Source organism: Pinus tabuliformis, chromosome 6 (genome assembly GCF_031772625.1).
Source record: "Pinus tabuliformis cultivar Carrire ecotype Pingquan chromosome 6, CPIR1, whole genome shotgun sequence".
NCBI classification, from domain to species: domain Eukaryota; kingdom Viridiplantae; phylum Streptophyta; class Pinopsida; order Pinales; family Pinaceae; genus Pinus; species Pinus tabuliformis.
The window spans coordinates 421,798,426-421,818,809 of record NC_142292.1 but is presented as its reverse complement, the minus strand read 5'-3'; the positions used below and the strand labels follow the sequence as shown (position 1 = coordinate 421,818,809).

General features: G+C 39.4%; 1 protein-coding gene across 4 annotated transcripts in view; it reads right to left on the bottom strand.

Annotated features, from left to right (window-relative positions):
- Positions 1–574: 574 nt before the first annotated feature.
- The window catches only part of LOC149259102 (histidine acid phosphatase family protein), a 364,966-nt gene continuing 345,156 nt past the window's right edge, over positions 575–20,384 (bottom strand). For 2 of the 4 annotated variants that reach the window (XM_089417470.1, XM_089417448.1), the window contains 4 exons: positions 2,560–2,664; positions 2,151–2,377; positions 1,047–1,088; positions 575–953 (listed from right to left, as the gene is read on the bottom strand). In XM_089417470.1, coding sequence (XP_089273596.1) covers positions 786–953; positions 1,047–1,088; positions 2,151–2,377; positions 2,560–2,664 — 542 coding nt within the window. In that variant the 3' untranslated portion in view covers positions 575–785. The remainder of the gene's footprint in view (positions 954–1,046; positions 1,089–2,150; positions 2,378–2,559; positions 2,665–20,384) is intronic. The other 2 variants (XM_089417454.1, XM_089417462.1) reach the window with 2 other exon arrangements.

Genomic DNA, 20,384 nt, shown 5'->3' with positions numbered 1-20,384 from the left:
GATCCATTCAAATTCACGTATATGATAAAGGAACTATTAAACAAATGAAACAATTTATTATCCATTCAAATGATATACAATAATACATAGTTATATTTTGATAATTAATCCTGGTCCATTAATAAGATTAAAAAGTTATATATAATCTAAAGGTTCAATTTATATATAATATAATATTAAAGCTAATGTTTTGGCCGACATTGATAATTTTTAATTTTTTGAGAACATAACATACTTACACCTCAGGTCATATTGAGTGTAGAATGCGTGCAATTAGCTTTGATATAATCATACATAATGAAGAGAAGATCAAGAATAGGTGGGAAAGCATGAAGCCAAATCACTATTCAACACATCACTCTACCTTATTCACATGATAGTACAATATACAGTATAAACATTCGGTTACCACATTTACAATCCACGCAACTAACTACATGTTTCTTAGGATAATGAATATATCCCAAAGATATTTATATGCTAGTTTAACACGTAAAGACTAACAGTAAAATCGCTAACAATGTCATGCTTTCAAAGCCCCATCACAATCTTATCTAACTCATGTAACATATCATTGTAAAGCAATGCATGCTAACTCCACGGTTCCTGAGCAATGCTGAAATTAAGTGTGCACAAAATCTCTCTGTCGAAGTTATGGAACAACACTTAATATTTCGTAATGTTTTTAGCAATATTACTAGTTAATATTAAGGTTATAAAATGGCAATTAAGCTTAACAAAAATAATTTCAAGTTCAAAACTTCCTAAAACATGAAATGAAACTATCACAACTCATCTTTATCTTCACAAGAATGGAGCTTGTATCCCTTTCTTAGAAATAACCACTGGAAAAACCTAGATATCCTGCAAGTTAAGGGGCAATCTGCATTTTTAACCTTAACAGTACACAGTGATTCAAATGTGTGTCTCAGATGTGGTCCTGCAACTTTTTCCTGCATTGAGGAAACTTCTATCACTTGTATCCATTCAAAAATTTAAAACGATCCAGATTTTCAACCATAACAAAGAAAGTAATGAATCTTTACCTTAAAATCTTCAAATGGGCAAAAATAAGTTCCATTGCAAGCCTGAAAGCCAAAAGGAAAAACAAAACATAAATTTCCACAACTCGATAAAAAATACATGTAACAGAAAGCAAATTAGTTGTACAATTTGGGATCAAATAAAAAAATAAACAGTAAAGATCAGATTTTAGATTTATGTAGTAATTTTTCCGCATAAATCGCATCCATATTGACTTGAAAATCGATGTTTTGAACCTGCAACTAAGGTTCATCATCAAGATAAAAGTGTGAGAGGAAAACTGATCTACTTAGGTATTAATAGGAAAAAAGGTACAGGGGTAAAAAAAGGGCTGACTAAGTAAATGGTCAAAATAGAGAAAGGCAGACAAAGGGAATGTTCATGATATGATTTGTAATATCTAAAAATAATAATGTATCAAGTATAATGCTATTAAACATAGGATTAATAATTAATTAATGTATTATTATAAATTTCAAGAATAATCAACCTTCAAGTTTCAGCATTTTGAAATAGACACCAAGTCTATCTAGAAATCAGATTTCTTCCAAACTGGTTATAGGAAAAATCAGTGTTGATAATATCGGCAATATTTCGCGAAATATCACAAATAATGCGAAATTTTCAGATTTGAAAATATCAAGATATTTTGAAAATCTTGGTTAAGTATCACCATATTTTGAAAATATCAGCTAAATATCACCATATTTTGAAAATATCGGCTAAATATTGCCATATTTTGAAAATATTGGCTAATGTTTATAAATTTGAAAAAAATGATTTCTTATGTTTGCCGATATTTTCGCTGATAAGATGTTTTCAGGACCCTTGCCAATACCAATATTTATTAACACTGAAAAATAATAATTTTCCTCTATTAGATTTAAGATGGTTGCATATAGTAAAAAAAACCATCCAATCTACTATAATGAAAGCAAGAAAGCATCTAAAAAATTAATGGAAGAAGATATACAGCACAAGCAACTGCTGCTGGAGAAAATATAGATTTCAGTTAACAACTATATTTTGCTATTATGTATTCAAGCAAAAGAAATCATAAAAAAAAAATGCGAGGAGAATGTTGAATATGAATTAGTGAATCCTACCGGAATAGAGACTGGCTTTTCATTGTGTAAAATTTGAACAAAAAAGCTGTCACTCGGTTCTTCTGGCACCATAACCTTTCCAGTACTACCCCCTTGGACTGGGCATTTGTATAGGACAAGCATGTTGTTTCCTGCAAAAGGTGCAACTGTACTTCCTCTCCATCTCCGCTCTTGAGGGGGTTTTGGTGGAGGCTCCAAAGGCTGCTCCCTTTGAATTCTTTCTATATCTGATTTTAAAGACATTACAATTATGTGGTTACCAACATCCACTCAAATACAAGTAAATGCATCCCACCAAAGAAAATGACAAATCCTTGTAAGATCAAGTTCAACAACTTCTCATAGAAAGTAATTAAAGATTGATACTACCTAAATATTTTCTTTTCCCCATAGGAAAGATTGCACTTACCAGAGGCAGAAAGAAATAGACCAAGGAGACAAGAGAACGGTATGATGGTCTCTGCATGAGCAAATCGTAACTGAGCCTTTGCCACAGCTGCTGGAATATTAGGATCTGAAATCAGAAGGCATGCAAGTGATAATAAATTGCCAACTAATAGAAAACAAGAAAAAAACAGAAAAATTGACCACGACCAATGTATTAATTTCTATAAGCAAATATAAAATACATATTAAAGGACTTGAGATTCTAACAATTAGGCCAAGTATATAATAGATTTTTCCATTGTCTAAAATTGATAGTGCAATTAATGTTCCACTGTGTACCTAATGTAATATTGATTAACACAACATTAGTGTCATCAATGTAAGGTCCTCATGATTTTGCATTAATGTGATTGTTCGTAGGAGACCTTAGTGGTCCCTCATTACTGTGGTGGTAGAAGGTGGTCCAGTGGTCCTTAATTAATGCAGTGGTTCAGCTAGAGCTAATCACTATATAAAGGGGTCTTGCACCCCATTGTAATGAATTTTGTGAGATTATCATTCTTTATCATTCAAGTCTATTTCAGTAACGAGATTACCCAGTAATTGGTGTATTAAGTGCTTATCTTGCATCTTCATGTGTGCATACTCAGCTTATGGCATGTCTAAGTTATAACTTCAACATGGTATTAGAGCAACAAGATTGAATCTCCCCAACCCCTAACGCTTGCACTAAAGCTTACTACAGAGTTCAAAGCAACTTCACCCATACAAAGAGAATGTGAAGAACTCGTAAGCTATTCACTCTGTTCTGAAAAAAGGAATGCTTCAATTTGAGTTTGATATCAATGTGTTTCAGGTCCAGTAATTTTCAATGTGGGAATGTTCTTTGCATAATTGATTGATGCATCTCTTTTGTGATTTTTGTTGGCATTTGTGATTCATGGAACAAGGGCTTCAATAGATTTCAACGACGGCTCCTTCTCTTTCTGCTACAGGAATACTTTTTAGGGCTTGGTTCTCCTTGCCCCTCGAATATGTGTCTACTTTAAGCCTCTTCTCTTTCTCCTTTGGATTCTTTTTTTGGGCAGAGATTTTTCTTATTATAAAAGGAAATGTAGCTTTGACTTTGCTGAGACAGGAATGGTGTGTGAAGTCACCTTAAAATCAAAAGAGTCAAAATCATTTTTCTAGTTACTTGTTTCTCCACCTCAAAGGCCAGGCATGGGCATTATTCCTTGAGAACATACAACACAATGTTCTCTCCCAAGCAATGTTACTTGGGAGCGGGAGCGGAAGCGGGAGCGGGAGCGACCATTTTCAGAAGCTCCCGGTTTGGGAGCGAATCCCGGAGCGATTTTTTAAAAATATATATATACTTTTTATATTTTTTTATTTTTGATACATATATGTCAACAAAAACAAGTAGAATGATGAATTAGATATAAAAAACATAAAAAAGCATAGATTGAACCATATAACAACAATCATCTAGAAGTTATAATCTTCATCAACCACGTCCGCAAGTTAGTAACATAGTAACATACAACATATTGAGTCTCATGATTCATCAATCTTAAAGTTTCAAGCTTTCAAAATTCAATATATAACATTTATCATCATTGATCACCAAAGTTGTACTTGTAAGCTAAGTGTAACCATTACAACAAATAATATCTAACATGAAATGAAATGTTATAAAATGAAATGAAATGAAACAACTTTCAACTTTCATGAAGCATCATATTCATAATTCATTACTAATGAGTTATAATTGCCAACTTCAAACTTAAATTGTCATATATTGTTTAAAAAAATATCATAATAAATATGAAAGAGTCAATAGTTATAAAAGCTACTAGAAACTAGAAAAGAGAAGTAAATCTATTATCTATTTCTTATGCTTGGGCCTCTTGCCACCACGAGAAATGTCTAATTTTTTAGTCTTGTTGCAAAATCAAGATCTTTGTCATTAATATCACCCTCCAAGCATTAATATCCAGAGGTATCTTTGTCATTACCTTTGTATCTGTATAGGGATCTTTGTCATTAATATCACCCTCTAAGCATTAACATAAGATAGAAAAAGCATAGCATGTCAAGTCAAGATTTTGTTTGAGTGATGCGTACATTTTTAGAAGGGTCATGATAGAGGAGTTCGACAACCAATGTCACTAACATCAAGGTACATAGAGGGATTGGTACTCTTGATTAAATATGAGTTCCATACCCTAATACATGACAAAATTCAATGGAAACATTGCAATCCCCTAATCCTGAAATCCTGAAAAACTGATAAGTCTGCTGGATTTTGAATGAAATCTAAAATTCTACTTTCTCCATATGAAATTCAATGAGGACGAAACCACTCTCAAACATCCTGAGTCATTTCATGGTAATGTTAAAAATTTAAGTAAAAGGATGAAAATGAAAATTAAAGAAAATGTCACTTTTACTTTAAGAATTTAACATTACCATGAATAGCATATCAATACTAGGGCCTAGACTTGATCATTAAGTTGCCCCACTCAAAAACTATTTGTTTCTTTCAAAAAAAATTGCATTTCGAACATTACTGCAAAAAAAAAAATGCAAAAAAGGCAAAACGCTCCCGAAAACGCTCCTGAAAAGGCAGGGGGCGAAATTTTTTTTAGGGAGCGTGCTCCCGACCCGCTCCCGAGTCGCTCCCGCCCGGAGCACGGATCGGGAGCGGGAGCGAGGGGGGGGGGGGGGGGCGCTCCCCCGCAACACTGCGTCCCAAGCATTCCCGCCGATTGGATTAATGACTTCCACTAAATGTTGGTTTTGGAAAATAAAAAAAGCCTTGAACTATTCTATTAATTTTGTGTTAATTTTACAGCTATGAACCTTCTTGCCGTTGAGCTTATACAGTGATATTTTTAGTGGTTGGTTCTCCTTGTTTACAGATAAGAACTTTCTCTGCCTTTGGGTTTGTACAGTGATATTTTTAGTGCTTGGTTTTCCTTGCCTCACCTTGAATCTGTTTACTCAAATGCCTCTTCTCTCTCTCGCTCTCCTTCAGATACTTTTTCTTTTGCCACATAATTTTATCCTATTGGAGGTCCTGTTTTATGACCAATTCAGGTCACCCTACACTTGGCCTGCTGGCTATTTCTTCTATGCACACAAGCCTGTGCTCTGCTTTGTAGCCCATGACATACTTGCATCTTGCACGTCCTATGTTGCTTGTATCCCCTCTAGGATCATATTTCATTTCCTCTAGCTGCCCATGCACTTGGGTAGATGAGTTCTGTCAGTGAGTTTAACAGTAAGGTTGAACTCGCTTGGGTTGTACAAATCTATTAAGTTTGCCTAGGGAAATGTTTTCATAGGATTTTTCTTTGCAGGGTTTGGGCATTCTTTCAGTTATGTTACAGATTGTTTCAGGACTGTTCTAACCCGTTGGTGGATTCAGTGGAGCATCATAAATTGTATGACTGATTTTACATCTGATTCATCTCTTTTAGTCATTTCATTATTCTAATCTGATTTAAGTTCAGAAAAAGGTTTTCTTGGGGCAGTTGGTGGAATCTATTACAGTTGTGATCTTTTGTTACTTGGAATTTCCTTTGAGAAGGATCTTCTTTCTAGATAATGAACAACTTGTGTTGTTCTTATGGGACCCTTACACATAGTGCGTCCACTTGAACCTTTCTCTTCAAAAGCAACTTTCTTGCTCATATTTGTCATGGAATCAGTAAACAGTAGTTTATCAACACGAGTGAAAACTATTATAGTTGGTGGAGCAAGATGATGTGATTCAAAATTGTGTCCTATTATGAATCACTATACGGGATGAGACGATAAGACAAGACAGATAGAGAAGATAATTTTATTACTGTCCAAGAAATGACCACAATAAGTAGATCAATATGACTTGTAGCCTCAAAATCTAGCAGGTCCTGTGAGGGCAGCTCACAAGGCAAAAAGTAGACTAAGGGACAACAATACGAGGTGTGGCTCACTGTCACCACAGCCACTACCTCCTGCTCTTTTGTGGACTTTCACCACTAGGGAGGCTTCCCTTTATTAGGTCACCTAGAAGGATATGCTAAGTACAAGGGGTAAGTTGACAAAATAGGCTTTTGGAGAACAACTCTTCCTAAAAACAAGGCTTAGCAAGCATCATAGGGCAATTCACATCCTCCAATATGCCTAGCTAGGGCACAACGTGATCTAGGGTTTAAGAAATAGCAAGCCAAAAGGACTCACCTATGATCACAATGCCAAGAAAATTCTTCCAAACAATGTATACCTTCAACCTATGGAACAAGAAGTCTTCAATTAGCCACTAAAGGTAGTTGATTTTGGGGCAATCCACTCTTCTTCAAGAGTTGAATCCTCCCACAAGCCAATGAATTCAACCTTAGTTGAAATTCGAGCCCTAGCCCTAGCTAGCGGCTTATCCTTGAGAGGCCGCAAATAAGATTTAAGGAGAGAAAGTGAAGTTTAGGTGTAAACTTATGGCTGACAAAAAAAGTGACCAAGGCTAGTGCCTAGTCCTTGTGTAATGGAGTTTATGGGAATGTTAGAATTGCTAGATCTTGGCAAAGAGTAAGGGAATAATGAAACCCAAGATTTCAAAACCCTAGCTATCACTCTTGTGAGGGAGAAAAATCAATTGGGAGAGCTAGTTTAAAGATTCACCACTGGGATTGTCGTTCACATTATATGAGTGAGTAATGCATGTAATACTTGTTGAAAATCATGTTGCTTGGGAGGTACTCCCACAAGTCATGGGTACTTGACTTGTATTTGACCCGTTTTGTGGGCTAAGTACTCAGCTCAGTGTTTTGGACCCAAAGAAGTGGGTTTAGAACAAGAAATTTAATTTTATTTTTAATATTTTGGTGTTTGAGCATGCAGGCTCAGGTCGACTAGGTGCCAAGAGACATGATCCTTGGGGTTAATTAGTCACCCATGAGCACTATAAATATGTGAGACCTTGGAGGTCATTTCACCACCATAACATCCCATCCTTGTGTGAATAGTAAAGCCAAGAGTGAGCCGCAAAACTTCAAAAGAAGCCAAATTGAAGTATATCTAAGGATGTGGACATCTCTATAAGAAGGTTGAGCGCAATTCTGTGTGTTTTCTAAGCAAACCAAGTTATATTAGGTGCTAGCCGAGAGTCTATTCTGTCCAGGAAGGAGGGTCGAAGCCCTGTGGAAGTGGCCAAGACATTAGTCTGACACAGGTGGCCGCAGAGGGTCTCAGGTCAAGTACAAAAAGGCTAACAGGGCCTCAAGCTGAATACAGTAAGGCCAAAAGGCCTCAAGGTTGGACAAATCACATTGTCGGAAAGTCGAGACCCTTAAGAAAGCTTAGAACTCTGACTAGAGGTAACGAAGTTTGTGGAGGAGGTATAGAAGGTGGTTGTTCTATGTTGGAAGGGTGTTGAGATTAGTATTCGAGTTTGTTTGGTAAAGGAGGACCAAACAACAAAGTTTTGGAGCTGATGTGTATAGTTAATTGAAGGATAAATTGACTGTCAGAAGGACTTAATCCTTATGAATTTTTGGTGGAAATAGACTAGTAGGACCGAGGTCAAATGGAGTTAACTCTCTGTGGAAAATAGAACTGAAAGGGCTAGAAGAAAAGGGCTTCAACCAACAAGTTGATTGATTTGTCTTTTATTTTTTTGGGCAGATTGAAGGTCAAAAGCAGTTGACCTCGAGCCCTACGTGTACATTAGTCTTGTATTAGGGTATAAAAGGGCCATAATCTCTTGTACGGAAGCCTTATGAATTTGTTGTTGATGGACTAATAAGAAGTGTTTTGGGCCATTTATAAATCTGAGAATTTTATTGATTCACTGTTGTTATATTTCTGTTGTGCAAAGTTGTTTATGTGCTTGTCTAGCCATAGACGAAACCTAGGGTGTGTTACCACTCAAACTAGAAGGGGCCCCAGGAGGGGTTCCTATAGAGTAACTACTAGGTCAAGTGGTAATAATGGAGCAATAAACCACTGTCACCTTAGCTAAATCTCCCTGCTCTTTACAGACTTTTATCGATGGGAGGAGTCCCGATATTAGGGAAATCACTAGGAGAAATATATCAATGGTGTGGAGGTAGTGATTCCAAGAGCTTATTCAAAGGAGAAACTCTAATGATAAGGATTGCTTGCTTTAAAAGAAAGATGAATGGCTCTCCAAGAAAGGCGGTTGAGGAGTATTTCTTGATAAGAAGTGCCCCAGACCAAAGAAACCTAGAAGAATGGTGTTTCCAAGCAATCCTTTTGAAATTGGAGTGATAAGGTTGTGGGGCCACAGAGAAGCCCTAGTGGACCCAAACAAGGTCAAAGGTTCGAGATGAAACTTCAAACAAAAGATCTTAACCAAGTGAAGGAGGAGGAAAAGAATCAAGAGATTGTATTTGACTTGAGACGTTCATGCAATGATTCTTGATAAAGCCACTAGCCAAAGGAAACCTAATGGGAATGATTTGCGAGCTAGGGATTGGCAAAACTTGAGAGTTAACCTTCAGAATAGCTTTAAATTTGGAGGACCTCTCAAGGACACACCAACACAACTCTACACTAAAATGCACCAAGTTTGGATGGCTATATTCAATTTCGCATGATGCCCTAGGAAGCCTACTAAGGTTAGGGCTATGAAAAGAGAAAAGGAGGTGAGATTTTTTTGTTTTGTTTTGGTGATCACCTAGGACTAGACCAGTGCCTAACCTATTGGGAGAATGGAGTCAATGAGATTCAATGTTTAGAGATCCTTATACCCAATCAAGGAGTTCCCCAACAACTTCGCATGGCCCTAGAGGCAACAACTAGGTTACTAGGAAAATTTATACTTCTTTGATGTTGCAATTGATGACTTATCAAGGAAATTATGAATAATCATATACCCCTAGGACATTCATTCACTATACTTTGCATGAAACATATGAAAAACCCTCACAAAGACAAGATCAACAAATTTGCATTTCATTAGGGCAGCTACACCAACTTCATGAGCGAAAATTCTTCATACATTATACAAGTGCAAGAAATGGGAAATAGACCATAAAAAGACACTTACAAGTATAGCGAAATCTTCCAATCATCAATAGAGACAAAAATCGAAGCTCCAAGATTAAAGACAAGCTTTTCCAAACATCGAAATGCATCAAGATTCCAATTCGTCCATCAATAGGTCTAGCGAAATTCTCAAGAAGAGATAATGATCCAAATCCAAGTGATGATCAAATGAAATGATCATCACATCAATATATATCCTCCCTAAGGGGTTCAATTTACCTAATTAGGCCTAATAATGCCCTAACTAATAAAATAATGTGCAAAAACAACATTCCTTGGTGACAAGCCCACCAAGATAGTTCCATAATAAAAGAAAAAGCCTCTCAAGGGGGCAAAATGATAGATACAATAGGTCAAAGGGCCATTGAAGAGGCTTAGTGGAGTCCAATGAGTGCCAAGATGAATGAATGAGCTCCAAACATAGTGATAAAGGGGGTGGGCCCCTTGATTGTGAAAATTTCAAAACTGAAATCCTATTGCAGCAACTGGAATTAATTCTTCTAATTGTTAATTAATTTACCAATTTATTTGCTATGACAAATACCAAATTAATCACACTGCAACCTTCACAAATAAATAAATAGTGTTGGAAATTGAGAAAATTCTGGCACATACAATAAAATTGACACCGTTGTTTGTCAACAAATGTCCCCGAAAAAACCCAATACTGGATAACCGGTGCAATAGCTGAGGGTTTTATTATTATGCAACAGTGAGAAATTCTGAGTACAATAATCCGGATGCCAAATCTAGCAATCCTATAGAGAAAAACACTGGCAAAATTCTAGTTAGGAATTTTCCTCACCCCACAGGAAATCTAAGCTCTGACTACAGCTCCAAGTGAGCCATCCAAACTGCCTCTACACTGGCCTGCATCACCCTAGCGCAGTATTTGCTACGCTCAGCCTGAATCAATTGCTCCTGTAGCCATCCTGTCTGCCACTGGCTGAGAAACTATCTCTCCAACCTTCTGGAACCCTTTCCTGACCTCTGGAACTGAAACTCGACTTCTCTCTAGCTAAATCAAACTGCCCTCTAGAGGCTTCTGTGCAACCCTTGCGTCAACCTCACTATGGTACTTCTGCCTCTCTGCAAATGCACTCGTTGGATCTGGAAAACTTCCTCTAGCCTCACTGTCCCTGCCCATCACTCTCTGCTTTGATTTTTGGCTCTCTGTCAACTGTTGTTGCTCTCTGGAAATCAATCTCCCAAGGAAATAAAACTTTTGATGTTCTGGTGTCTCTTCTCCAAGTGCCCATCGACTTCCTCTTATAATCCACTGTTGGAGCAACAACGACTAATATTAAAACTTAATCAATGGCTAAGACCATCTTGGAGTCGATTCGTGTGAGTTTCTACATGATTCACAACTTGACTTAATTAATTTTGATTAATTAACTAGTGTTCCTAAGTTTAGACTTAGGAAACATTAAAAAAATTGGTTAATAATCTAATTAAGTCATCTCTAGGTGGAATTTCTAGAAACGATTTTTGGGTTTTGGAGGTCTCATGTATTCTAGTCTCTCCACCAAATTTCGTGGTTAGAACACATCCGATGCTACATAAATTAACATTGATATCCAAGCAAATGACCTGTTGTGCCCCCCAAGTGGCTATGGGGGCACAAAACATCCTCATGGTCTCCAAATGGATGGAACAAGCCTATATCCCATCTGTAAGGGCTGGAAGAACGATGCAAGCCCTCCCATTGTCACCCATGGCAAGAGAAATCCTCATCTGGGCCCTGAATCAGCTTCCAAGTGTGTGGTCTAGTGCATCATCATCATCAAATAGGTGGAACACAAACAAGCAATAAGTGGAATTGAAGGATCCCATGAGGTGGCAATCTACTCTCTACTATGGTGGAGGCCCATGGCTCTCAACGCTCACCCTACAAATGCCCATATGACCCTCTGGAGGGCTTGGACCCCGTATAGGGAGACCAAACCCAAGATGAAGACCCACCTGCAATCTTGTATAAGATCCACTGCGTCCCCTCACCTTCTGGTACAACCAAACATTAGTGCAATTGAGTAAATGAGCTTACAAACCATGGAACCAAGTGGACATTTCATAGTGGCATGCCGTTTCATAGTGGACTTCAGAACATACAAGTGCCTCCAAGTTCAAGAAGGAGAACCAGGGACCCTATTAGGTGGCTTCAACCTCTAAGGGGAGTGACATGTCCATGGTACACCCATCAAGAGGAAGGTGGCATGTGATATAATGATGGAATGGAGTTGGGAATCAATGGAATGCTCCAAGCCACATGCCACAATACAAGGGTAGCCCACACTTGGGTGTATTAATGTATGAGGGAGCAATCGTGGTACATGAGCTACCCCGACCTTTGTTTTTCCACCCTTCTTTATTTGTCTTTTGCCTTTTATTGATTTGTCTTTGATAACTGCACGTGGCTCCAGGGGATGAGAGCATGATGTGTGAGATATAGTAGTGGATACCCCCTATTATTATTATCCACAGATTAGCAATCACATGTATAGTAAGTAAAGTGCAGATAGAACATTAAACGATCAATAGAAAACAAGCCAAGACACGAGACACCAGATGTGGTGGCTAGCCAAGGACAAACCCCAATATGGGGAAACCCTTTGATCAAATCTTCTTTTATCTTCAATAATTCAGCAGAGAGAAATAGTACAAAAATCTGATTTATATTAGCAGTAGCAAACCCTAGATCAGCGGCATCAGCATTAGTGGCATCATCAACATCACCGGCATCAGCGACATCAGCATCATCGACATCACCGGCATCATTGGCACCGACATCATCAGCATCACCGACATCATCAGCATCACCAACATCACTGGCATCAGCATCATCAGCATCACCCAGATTTCCAAGGAGAGTCAGCTTCACCTACTGCGCAGTTCTGAGAGAGAGAGATGTGATGAGATGTGCGTGTACAAATGAGGAAAAGGCCTCCTGTATTTATATACAAATGTTGATGATTGAATAGATGCGACTGTTGGGCTTCTGAGCCTACATGAGTTGCTGGTCGGCTTGATAATTATTCCGTAATCAAAATAAATTCATATCTCCATAAATACTTATCGGAATCGGATGATCTTTAGATCAATCCTACACCTCTCGACGAGAGTAATCTAATAAAAATATTATCAACCATGAATAAGATGACCCACATGGAGTTTGGCCCTAGTTACCAATTTTAACACTCCCTCTCAACTACGGAGAACTCCATCTGCAATTCGTTTGTCGGTCGCTACTATTCATCCATCAAATGCACTTCCCTGTACAACTTGACCCCTCCTTTGCTCTGCTCTGTTCTGTTTTGCTCTGCTTTGTCTGAATTATGAAGAAGAAGAAATGATTGAGGATGTATCGTATTGACTCAAAGTCAGTCTTAGAGTGTGTACCACTGGTCCCAGACCAGTCCCCAACCGACCTGAAGTTAGTGTCATAGTGGGTACAACTCCTACCACTGGTCCCAGACCAGTATCATTGATCCCATATCAATGAAGGTCATCCTAGCATAGGGGGTACTGTAGATACAACAATGCGTCCATCGGTACTACTATGGTCCCTATCCTCATTTCCCTGCTCATTGATCAGATGAGAGGTACTTCCCATGAGTCCCAGACTGCATGGGTAGGATGCCTCGACAGGAGAACTAATCATTCTGTCCACAAGAGAGCGAATCATCCTGTTCCACAAGAAAGCGAATCATCTTGTCCACAGGAGAGCGAATCATCCTGTCCCACAAGAGAGCAAATCATCCTGTCCACAGGAGAGCGAATCATCCTGTCTAGTGGATGCCACGGAGAACTAATCATCCTGGCCCACAGGAGAGCGAATCATCCTGTTCCACAATCACCATGGAGAACACCTCATCCAGGCCTCATAGGAGAACTAATCATCTCGCTACACAATCGTCATGGAGAACACATCATCCAGACCTCACAGGAGAACTAATCATCCCGCTACACAATTGTCATGGAGAACACATCATCCAAACCTCACAGGAGAACTAATCATCCTGCTACACAATTTTCATGGAGAACACATCATCCAAACCTCACAGGAGAACTAATCATCCTGCTACATAATCGTCATGGAGAACACATCATCTAGACCTCAGGAGAACTAATCATCCTGCTACATAATCGTCATGGGGAACACATCATCCAGACCTCATAAGAGAACTAATCATCCTGCTACATAATCGTCATGGTGAACACATCATCCAGACCTCATAGGAGAACTAATCATCCTGCTACACAATTGTCACGGGGTGTCACAGGGAAAGGTTTGATTCTTTTACCCTGTACAATACACCACCAGGGGATGGTGAGTCACCCTATGGTCATATGTCGCTCCAAGAAGTACCCCGCACCCCCCCGGAGCTCCAAGAATTCCATACATCATACAGGACCCTCATCATAGGGTTTCTGAACGACACCAAGTCGTTCTCAGAAAGTCAAAAATTTGACCTTTCCTAGGGGCTTTGTCAAAATGTCGGCGACTTGTTCATCTGTACCGATATGATGGATCCTTATAGCTCCCCGCTGCACCATATCTCAAATATAGTGGTACCTGATATCGATATGCTTGGAGCGATCATGAAATATAGGATTTTCTGATAAACGGATCCCGCTCTGGTTGTCACATAAAATCATGGTGGTATCCAATGTAAATCCAAATAGCTCACTGAAGAGCTTTCGCAACCAGATTGCCTCACAGGAGGCCATGCTAGCAGCAATGTATTATGCCTTGGCAGTGCTCAGAGCCACCGACTTCTGCTTCCTGCTCATCCAGGATATTGAGGCAGATCCCAAAGAGAAACAACACCGAGATGTGTTCTTTCGATCCTCCACATTGCCTGCCCAATTAGCATCAGTATACCCAAGTAGTCTCACATTTCCGGCAGTGTATCTTAATCCATGAGTGTTTGTGCCACGAAGATCTCTCAACAGATTCTTGGCACCAATCTAATGTGAGTCACGAGGCCTAACCATATGTAGGCTCAAAGTGTTGATTGCAAAGCATATATCCGGACGGGAATTCACCAAGAACATCAATGCTCCGATGAGCTGTCGATACTTGGTAGCATTTCGTAAAACGGGTCCGGCAGCACTACTGCTTAACTTCTTAAAGTTAAGCTACATCGGGGTAGTTACGGGTTTGCAGTCCACCATGCCGAATATTTCCAGTATCTTCACCACATGTTTTCCTTGAGATAGGAAAATTTCCCCTGGCTTCTACCAGACTTCAAGTCCTAGGAAATAGTGCATCAGTCCTAGGTCCTTAATTTCAAATTCAAAAGCCAACTCCCTCTTACATTTGTGAATGAGAGGGTCTGCACCTGTTAGAAAGAGGTCATCCACATACAGCACCAGTATGAGAGGTTTGTCATCTTCAACCTTAGAGTGAAGGTTAGCATCGACTTCACTCCTAGTGAATCCCAACTTCATCAAGTAGCTATCGATCCTCTCATACTATGCTCGGGGTGCTTGCTTCAGCCCATAGAGAGCCTTCTTCAACCTGCATATATGAGATTTTCGATCATAAATCTCAAATTCTATGGGTTGCTCCACGTAGACCTCTTCTTAGATTGAACCATGCAAGAACGCAGTCTTGACATCCATCTGATGTAGGTTCCATCCTTATGAAGCCGCAAGGGCTATGATCGAGCGGATGGTGGTATATTTGGTAACAGGTGCAAATATCTCGTCATACTCTTTTTCTTTCGGTTCCTTGGTGTCAGCTTCTTGAGAGCTCCTTGTCATAGGAAGATTGTTCACCTGGCTGAGAGCCATATCTTCATCAAAGGTGACATCATGACTAATCACGACTTCCCTTTGATTGGCTACATAGATTCTATAGCCCTTAGTATTTTCACTATAGCCCACGAAGGTTCCTTTCTTTTCAGATGCACCCAATTTATTCCTTTTCTCTTTCAGCACATGAAAATATACAGGGCTTCCAAAAATTCTAGAATGAGATATATCAGGTTTCTTACTGGTGAACATTTCTTCAAGAGTCTTGGAACCCAATGCTTGATGGGGGCATCAGTTTTGTACATATACGTCGGTGTTTGCAGCTTCGTCCCATAGGAACTTCAGAAGTCTTTGATCATGGAGCATGGCACGGACAACTTCCACAATTGTACAGTTCTTCTTTTCTTCCACACCATTCCGTTCAAGAGTATATGGTGTAGTGGTCTCCCTCTTAATGCCAGCCTCTTTACAAAAGTCATAAAACACGTTAGATTCATATTCAGCCCCATTATCAGTCCTTAAGATCTTGATCTTCTTTTCGGTTTGATTCTCGATCAAGGCTTTGAAGTGTCGAAACCAAGAGAACACTTCATCCTTCTTTTTCAAGAAGTATATCCAAGTCTTTCGAGAATAGTCATCTTAAAAGTAAGGTAATATGAATATCCTCCCAAGGAGTTCATAGGCATCATACAAGATATGTCTGAGTGAACCAACTATAATATATCAGAGGTCTTGCTTTGGTTTGAGGGGAATGGTCCCCTTTTGAGCTTTCCTTTGGCGCATCCCAGACATACGCCTTCTTTCTCTACTCGGAATTCGGGCATCCCTGTCACCCTTTGTCTTACATCGGGTAGAGCTTTATAATGAAGGTGGGCAAACCTCCGATGCTAAAGTTCGGACTGAAGAGATGTGTCACATGACACCTAACGGACTTCCACCGACTTGATATAATGAATCAACTCAAAACCCAAGAGTAAAGGCATCTTTAACATTGTTTTTCCATACACGTACCTTGTCATCGCTGAAGGTCACCCTGTAGCCTCTGTCTTCCATTGTCGAGATGGACACCAAATTCTTTTTGAGGTCTTCACCTCTGCTCTGATACCATGTTAATTTATGGTATGTTCTATGCTTAGAGCAGTTTACTTCTTTAGCAATCCCATGTACAGTAATTTAAGTGCAGATAGAACATTAAACGATCGACATTAAACAAGCCAAGACACGAGACACCAGATGTGGCAGCTAGCCAGGGACAAACCCCAATATGGGGAAACCCTTTGATCAAATCTTCTTTTATCTTCAATAATTCAACAGAGAGAAATAGTACAAAAATCTGATTTATATCAGCAGCAACAAACCCTAGATCAGCGGCATCAATATCATCGGCATCACCAGCATTAGCATCATCGGCATTAGCATCATCGACATCACCGACATCAACGTCATCGGCATCACTGACATCACCATCATTGGCATCACCGACATCACTCGGATTTCCAAGGAGAGTCAGCTTCACCTACTGTGTAGTTTTGAGAGGGAGAGAGATGTGACGACATGTGTGTGTACAAATGAGGAAAATACCTCCTGTATTTATATACAAATGTTGATGATTAAATAGATGCGACTGTTATGCTTCCGAGTGTTAAAATTGGCAACTAGGGAAAACCTTCATGTGGGTCATCTTATTCATGGCTGATAATATTTTTATTAGATTCCTCTCGTCAAAAGTTGTAGGATTGATATAAAGATCATCCAATTCCGATAAGTATTCATGGAGATATGAATTTATTTTGATTATAGAATTATTATCAAGCCGACCTACAACTCATGTAGGCTCAGAAGCCCAACAGTCGCATCTATTCACCCACCAACGTTGTGTATAAATATAAGAGGACTTTTCTTCATTTGGACTCACTCATCTCATCACATCTCTCTCTCTCTACTGCGTAGATATCAGTCTTTTCTCTACTGCGCTGAAATGGGTCTCTCTCTCTCACACATGTGAAGCCAGAAGCTGTTGAATTTGAAGCTGCAACTGCAGAAGTAAAGATTGACTTGCGTGGCCTAGAAGATCTCCTCTTTGGAACAACGTTGTAGTTTCATCTGAACCTCCTTTGAAAGCCGCAACTTTTGGTGGTGGAATGAAGTCAATCCGATGAACGGTTTGCAAGATATCGACTGCCCTAGTTTGAAGCCGGAAACTGCTAAAACTGAAGCTGCAACTGCAGAAGTAAAGATTGACTTGCGTGGCCTAGAAGATCTCCTCATCTGAACTGCGCTGTAGGTTCATCTGAACCTCCTCTGGAAGCCGAAACTTTTGGTGGTGGAATGAAGTCAATTCGACTGTCGGTTTGTGAGATATGGTTTGCCCTAGTTTGATAATGAAGCCGCTAATGCTGATGCTACTGATCTAGGGTTTGCTACTGCTGATATGAATCAGATTTATTGTACTATTTCTCTCTGCTGAATTATTGAAGATAAAAGAAGATTTGATCAAAGGTTTCCCCACACATTGTGGGGTTTGTCCCTGGCTAGCCGCCACATCTTGTGTCTCTTGTCTTGGCTTGTTTTCTGTCGATCATTTAATGTTCTATCTGCACTTTACTTTATGTACATGTGATTGCTAATCGGTGGAATATAATAAGGAAAAGAAGTAAACTGTTATAAGCATAGAACATACCATAACTTAACATGGTATCGGAGCTGAGGTGAAGACAAAGCCCGAGCAAGAGCAAGAGCAATCATTGAAGAGAAGATTGGCAAGGCTATCCTAAAAGAACTATGGGGTCCTCAACACTCTTTCCTGCCGAAGATAAGCTCCGTGAGAAAGCTGACTATCACGGATGGAAGATGTCTATCGATCTAACCCTTGAAGATCAAGGAGTGCTGGACCATGTAAGAGGCAATATTGTTGAGCCTTCATCAAATGCATCTGCTGTTGCCTGGAACAAATGGAAAAATGGAGAAGTCAAAACAAAGAAGATCATCCGGGACTCTATCGACAAGCGCTTGGTGGCCTACATCTCTGATCTAGACACCTCCAAGGAAATCTACGACAGACTGGTGAGTTTATTTAAAGTTAATGATGCAAATCACTTTTTGTTTCTTAGAAATAAGTTGAGGGAAATCAAGAAGGGTAAAGATGAAAGTATGCAAGCATAATTCTTAAGAATCACCGAGATCAAGAACGATCTCCTATCTATTGGAGAAACTATTATTGACAGAGAAATGGCACTCATAACTCTTGGAGGATTACCATATGAATGGTATGTGTTCAGGACTACTCTTCTGAACTATAATGTAATTCCTAGTTTCGAGGAATTAATGGCTAGATGCATTCAAGAAGAAACAAGGGAAGAAGTGCAAGAAATGCCCATGCCTAAAGGTCCTCCTGCTGCCTTTTCTTTTCATGCAAAGAAAATAAAGGACTCACACCAGGACGATGATCAAAATCCCTCTGATGGCAAATCAAAGTAATGACAAATTTAACAGCAAAGGTAAGAGGAGAGTTGGAGATCGAGGAAGAGGACAACCATTCAAGAAGGCTAGAAAGTCCACGATGTATTAAATGCACTTGACCTCAAAAGGAACCTAGTGTCCATCTTGGCAATGGACGACAGAGGCTACAAGGTAACCTTCAGCAATGGCAAGGTATGTATATGGAAAAATAATGTTAAAGATGCCTTTACTCTTGGGTTTAGTGTTGATTCATTATATCAGGTCGATGGAAGTCCACTAGGAGTCATGTCCTGCGACACAACGCTTCAGTCCGAACTTTGGCATCGAAGGTTTTTCCACCTTCATTACAAAGCTCTACCCGATGTAAGACAGATGGTAACAGGGATGCCTGAATTCCAAGTAGAGAAAGAAGGTGTATGTTCGGGATGTGCTGAAGGAAAGCTCAAAAGGGGACCATTCCCTTCTAGTCAAAGCAAGACCTCCGATATATTACAACTAGTTCACTCAGACATATCAGATATGATGCCTGTGAACTCCTTGGGAGGATACTCATATTATCTCACTTTTACAGATGACCATTCTCGAAAGACCTGGATATACTTCTTGAAAAAGAAGGATGAGGTGTTCCCTTGGTTCCAACACTTCAAAGCCCTAATCGAGAATCAAACCGAAAAGAAAATCAAGATCTTAAGAACTAACAATGGGACTGAATATGAATCTAATGAGTTCCATGATTTTTGTAAAGAGGCTGGCATCAAGAGGGAGACTACTACACCATATACTTCTGAACAAAATGGTGTGGCAGAAAGGAAGAACCGCACAATTATGGAAGCTGTCCCGGCCATGCTTCATGATCAAAGTCTTCCTAAGTTTCTATGGGCTGAAGCTGCAAACACTGTCGTATATGTACAAAATCGATGCCCTCATCAAGAATTGGGTTCCAAGACTCCTGAAGAAAAATTCACCGGTAAGAAACCTGATGTTTCTCATTTAAAAAATTTTGGAAGCCCTGTATATTTTCATGTGCCGAAAGAGAAAAGAAATAAATTGGGAGCATCTGGAAAGAAGGGAATTTTCGTGGGCTATGGTGAAAATACTAAAGGCTATAGAATCTATGTAACCGGTCAAAGGGAAGTCATAATTAGTCATGATGTCACCTTTGACGAAGATATGGCTCTCAGCAAGGTGATCAATCTTCCGAATTTGAGGAGCTCTCAAGAAGCCGACACCAGGGAAACGAAAGAAAAGGATGATGAATCAATGCCTGATGTAGAAGAACCCTTGGATCTGATTGATCCTCCTCCATATGAGCCTTCCTCTTCTAGGAAGACGCCTTCATGGCTTAAGGGGTTACTTGATGATGCTGAAGGACATGCTGCACCCCGAGGAACCTTTCGTGAAAGTAAGAAACCTAATAGGTATCAAGGATACCTGACCATCATGAGCACGATCATACAAAATGAGCCTTCATCATTCTCAGATGCCGTCAAGCATCAAGTATGGAAGGATGTTATGACCAAAGAATATGAGTCTATCATAAAGAATGATGTTTGGGAAGTAGTTCCCAGACCCCAG